General features: G+C 32.4%; 1 protein-coding gene across 1 annotated transcript; it reads right to left on the reverse strand.

Annotated features, from left to right (window-relative positions):
- Window positions 1-3,185: 3,185 nt before the first annotated feature.
- Window positions 3,186-5,105, reverse strand: LOC104250140 (transcription factor PRE1-like). Its single transcript, XM_009806703.2, has 2 exons — window positions 4,648-5,105; window positions 3,186-3,577 (listed from the first exon to the last, which is right to left on the reverse strand). Exons 1-2 carry the CDS (start codon window positions 4,771-4,773, stop codon window positions 3,425-3,427), a joined length of 279 nt encoding a protein of 92 aa, XP_009805005.1. The 5' UTR covers window positions 4,774-5,105; the 3' UTR covers window positions 3,186-3,424.
- Window positions 5,106-5,851: the final 746 nt, after the last annotated feature.

Consider the following 5,851-nt stretch of genomic DNA (forward strand, 5'->3'; position numbering starts at 1 on the left):
TATCTTTTAATTCAAATTCTGTATATATATATATATATACTATTTTTATTTAACTAAAATAGTCAAATATAGAATAAAGTTATCATTTATTATTGACATTTATTAGCTTGTCACTTGGCATAACCGTAATATCAATTATATATAATAACTTTCTTGCTTTAATATATATATATATATATATATATATATATATATATATATATATATTCAACACAGTTCATTTGGATCAAAAGGACGAAAACTGGGCCCAAAAGCTTACTACCTCTTAGTGGGCATAGACTATACTACAGCCTCTTTAATCTTCTTCCTGATGATCAGCACTGCAGGTAACCCACGGGATTCTTACACAAATAGCCGGTATTACTATTTATTTAATCTAACTAGTATATATATATAGATTATATACGTTTATACACATATTATATATGAATTATATAAATATTATACATCCGCCGATGTTTTTTAGTTTAAGAGGTTGGAGAAACAACTATTCATGTTAATTCTTCTAATCCTCGATATTACCTCAGCCCATTCCTTTTAGGCACTGACAAAGATTTCGTAAGATTGAGTTTAATTTATATACATTTATGATGATGTAACTCTCCAAAAAAAAAAGTAAAATTTATAAAATAAGGCAGATTATCTACTACAATGGGTAAAAGTAATATGACAAAGCAAAATTTGATTTTAAGTTATAAGTTAAACACCCTATGATTATGTTGGAATCTTTGGATCAAAATTTGAAGGATCCCTAACCCCCTGTACATCAGAGAGCCGGAAAAGGAAAGAAAATTTGTTTTTAAGTAGCATGATCCAATAGAATAACATTCCTAAATAGTAACTCCCATCCAATTATTCAGAAGGGAAAAACTAGGAAAAATATTGTGATGGAATTGACCACCTATGATGTTGCACCAGAATGAGGCAGGACCCCTTTTACAATAATGAAAATTAAAATCAGAAAAGGTCTCTTTGATTTGGTGTCGACTCCAAATAAAGGTAGCCCAATAGAGATATTGTAACAGCAATATCAGAGTCGTCGTCAATGATATGTGGCTCATCGTTATCAGAATCCATGCATTATATATTTATGTTTTTTATTTGATTAAGACACAAAAACACACACAGAGACACCCTGCTAAAACACAGAGCAAATGTCCCTTTCTCTTCTCTTTGAGGGCACAAAACTGCAAATCTGTCGATGGCCTTTGCCCTTGTTATTATTATAACTTTATTCAGCATTCCCTATTTATTGCCATTCTTATTCAACTTCAATCATATGAGACTTTTACCGGTTTTATATTGGGGCACACTTTTTGTGAAACTTAACCATTTATTATGCTGATATGATTGTATGGGTCGAAATCCATCTTTAGCCGAAACAGCAAAGGCCGTAGTCGATGAGTCAGCAAGACTAAATTCGAGGAGTTGTCATCGAGGTCGAGGTCGATCACCCTTGGCATAGCTATAACGGCTAATTTCAAGATATGACACAAAAGAAAATATTCTAATGAATATTCTCTATACTTGTATTTGTTAGAGTTTTTAGGAACATGGTTCCTATAAATAGAAAGAGACATAATGATATGGGACATGTGATATTCATTCGTAAAAATACACTTTGACTTTAGAGAGAGAATCAGATTTCATTGCAAGCACAAAACATCAAATTTTCACTAAGATTCTTGTCACCACTTTTCCGCTAGAAAAAATAACTCAGATATTCAAAGGATTGTCCATCACTCATTATTGTCAGAAGAACATCTACCGATTCCACTCTCTCTTGGTGACTCACTCATTCTATTTACTTAAATATCAGTTATTGTTATTCACCAATATTTAATGCTACATTATTGCCTTTGATTTCTTGAGTATTATGCTGTCATTACCGCCAAAATATAATGACGTAGTATTTATTGCACTTTTGGGAACTCCATTTTTGGGATATTATTGTTAGCTAAGATTAACCCTGATTTATACAAATATAATTAGTTAAACTAAAATCTATATTTTTTGGTCAAACAATGATCTCTTCCCACACTAGTTACAGTCAAATAAGTTGTTGAATGATATGATCATCTCATTTAAAATCTTAAGTCTAAATTGTTAGAAGTGAGATACATTTATTTATTTCGTTATATCTTCATTATTTTTAAATAATAGATGACTATAAGACTTGAACCCAAGATATCTGACTACATTAATATCCTATTGACTAATTGCATAATTAAAACTTAGTTGTTAGAGATGAAATTTTTTATTTACTTTAATCATATATTATATTCACCTGGAGCCATAATAAACTACGCGTCTATTTACTAACGTCTTCGTCAAATTAGATAAATTTATATTGTAAAACTAGGCAATATATGGTTAAATTAAAATAGCACGGTCTAGCCAGTTTTCGGACCGGTCATTCAAAAATAGCCAGTGTTTGCCAAGTCATTGAAAAATAGCCATTATTTTGCTGCAACAGAAACCGACCCATAATATACTGGAGTTCGGTGCACCTGTGTATGAATTTTAAGCATATTATGCTGGACCGATATACTTTGCTGGCTCCAGTATAATATACTGGAGACTGGAGCACCGGTGCTCCAAACTCCAGTATATTATGCTGGACCGGTATATTATACTGGAACTCGAGTATATTATGCTGGAGTATTTTTCCGGATTTTGAACCATGTTTTCGTTTAGATTTATTTTTACATGAAAAGTGACTAAATTTCGATTACTTTTGAAACTGTAGCTATTTTTGAATGATCACTTGTAAATCTTGCTATTTTTGAATTTCTCCACCATATATGGCACCTGATAGACTACTATATATTCATGTATTCGTTTATTTTATAACATGGTTTTTTTCTTCTTCTTTTTTTCCTTTTGTATTTTTGGGCGTTTGGTGAGCGGTGCTTCAGGTGATTGATAGCTTTCAGACAAACATTGACCCTGAACTTGCTCGATTTAAAACTGAGCATGGACTAAATCTTTTTCGTCTTTTTCTTATTTAATTTTTTTTTTGTTTAGTTCGCTTTCTCAAATATGACTTTATTAATCACCATAATATCTGATCCTTAAGCACCTTTTTCTTCTTCTGTTTTCCATTTTTCACTCTGGAGTTCTCATGTTATGTTCTTACTTCCACGTGGATTATTACAACAAATTAAATAACTAAAAAAAAGGGATTTTAAAACACAAGTACTCTTTTTTTATTAATTATACTAAGGGAAATATAATTACAAGCGTGTGCCCATGGCTGAGGGGGGGATCAAATTGGTTCGGTACTAATAGTTGAGTTCTAAATTATAACTCATGATTGGCCTAGCTAGTGACCAGCTGAGTCTAGAGCAATTAAGAAGAAAAACAAGAACTTCGCATGCAGTAGAATATATAATTCCAATATTTGGAAATTAAAATAGAGTAGTTACATTAGTAAACTTCGGATAATTGCAGCTTCTGGACTGTCAGCATCAATAGTGGAGAGTAATTGAGAAAGACGATCACTAAGATCATCCACTTCTCTATTCAAATTTCTTATATAGTTGCAAGTTTCTTGTAGCACCTTTGATGCCGATGCCTGCAGTGTGAAAATCAACGTATATGAGAAGACAAGATAGATAAAGGAGTTGAACAAATTAAATTAACTGCTAAAGCATGATCACTTTTAGTACTACTAAACTCTCTAGTCAACATATAGTGTTACGTAATAATTTATTTAGACTACACATGCCTTAATTTGTGCAATGATGCATTGCAAATCTTTGACAAAGTTCAAGTCATTGACCTAAAAATTACAATTGATGATGTGTATTTTTGGAAGTTGGGACCCAAAGCATGGTCCTAGGCATGGTCGAAAAAAATTATTCAAATCATAATCTTCTCCTTTTGAACGGCAAACTTGTACCTCTTCCAAGAAAAAGATATGAGTATGTGTGTGAGTGTAAGTGTGTATGCGAGAGAGAGAGGCATTTCTATTTCCTATCCCTTATGCTAATGGTACATGGTTGATTCTCCATTAAAATTTAGGTTACGTTATATACGCTAAAATATACAAAGTATTAGTACAATTTAACTATACGTTTTAGCACGTCATTACTTTATTTATCAGGTTACTCTATCTGAATCGCTATAAATAATGGAGTATTATTGATTATCATTTAATATGATGGTGTAAAAACCTTATATAAAACTTAAACTCTTTTCTATTATTTACTTTGTGGTAAGACAAATTAGGATATGTGAAATGGACCTTGAGAGTCTAAAAGGAGACATATACAATAAATGCTTCAATATAACAAGCGAAATATGTTCCTTCATGAATAATTCATGGGACTAGCACAGACAAGAAGTGCTTAGCTCCACATGATATGATCACTTTGGCTAATATACTGTGGAAGAAATTTTCCTCTCTTTTCCTTCTAAAGAATTTCAAACTTCTCTGTACACTATGTATCTAAAAACCATAAACATAGTTGAACCACAAAATATTTAAATGCAGCTGCATGTTTATATAGGAACATGCGCAAAAAAATATACTACTAGTAGATAAGTTTTGGTAGAATAAATCGATTAAAATGAGCTTAAATGGAGCGATACGAATAGTAAGCAGTGAAATTCATATAGCTGAAAACAGAATATAAGAGAAACCTTGTTGGAGCGACGGGTTCGAATCTCAGGAAGAAGTTGTTGCAACTTGGATACGAGGTCAATTATCTGATCATCTGAAATTCTTGAGGAACCTGCTGATGACTGTCTTGACCTTCTGCTTGACATCCTTAAATTAAACTTAAATGTCTTTTTTGTTCTTTTCTACGGCTAGTCTTTGTCTCCTTTTATATATTTGCTTAGAACAAGTGGAAAGCTTATAGCTGGTCAAGGAAAAAGGTAAGAGTTTCGTAAAGGAAGAGCAAATTAAGTACTAGCTGATAGTGGAAGAAGAAGAAGCAGAAGCAGAAGCAGAAGAAGTTTAGGTAGTTAGAAATAGAATATGAAGAGAAGAGATAACAAACGAGCTTTAAAGGAGGGGAAGGACCACAACGAGAGAGAGAGAGAGTACGAAAACATAGACAGCGATGTTGGATGTGAAGAAGACAATTGCATTGAAGAAGTAGCCCAAAGAAACCTTCTTGTCAGTAAAACTTTTCTTAAGTAGTAACTCTCACTTCCTTCTACTACGTACTACTACTAGTTTACTAATTACTACTCCTGCTGCAACTCCAAGTTCTATACTTTGTGTTTTTTTAAACTTAAAAGATGGACAGAGTGTTGGGGAGGGGGTTGTAAACCGGGTATTTATGTGCAAAAATTTATTAAAATCTCAACAAATGTAGTTATATATGAACCCGTAACTTTAAGAATATAATAAGTTCAATAATAAGAATCTTAAAGGTTGAACCCTTAAAATTTAAATTCTGGATCCGCCTCTACCTGTGAGAATCGGGGAAGAGCTAGAAGATCACCGAACTAGTAGCTTTAGTATAAAATATATATTTATAGTAAGACATATACTAAATCCTACTTATATAGAAAATTAAATTCAAAACTCCTTACTAATACTTAATGTAGCTATTTTAGAATTTAAAATTATAAAATTCAAATGCTAACTTTGCTTCTGTGGGAGGAGGTTTTTTTTTTTTGGGGGGGGGGGGGGGGTCGAGGCCATAACTAAGTTTAAAAATTTGTGTTTGTTTGTATGCAAGCTGGGGTTTTGATCAAGTGGGCTTAAAGAAATGTGTTTATTATTGTACTAACACGGTGGGCCTTCAATGTAGATGTCTCCAAATACAAGATCATGTGATCATTTCCACACACTTAATTCACACTTCCACCAAACTGTCTACAAAAACTTCAC

This window comes from Nicotiana sylvestris, chromosome 2 (assembly GCF_000393655.2).
Source record: "Nicotiana sylvestris chromosome 2, ASM39365v2, whole genome shotgun sequence".
Classification (NCBI taxonomy): domain Eukaryota; kingdom Viridiplantae; phylum Streptophyta; class Magnoliopsida; order Solanales; family Solanaceae; genus Nicotiana; species Nicotiana sylvestris.

Bases quoted from the DNA above. Each gene is read 5' to 3' on its own strand.
- LOC104250140 (XM_009806703.2), bottom strand. From the start codon at position 4,773: ATGTCAAGCAGAAGGTCAAGACAGTCATCAGCAGGTTCCTCAAGAATT. The intron at 3,578-4,647 runs GTTTCTCTTATA...TTCACACTGCAG, and splicing joins GAACCCGTCGCTCCAACAAG to GCATCGGCATCAAAGGTGCT.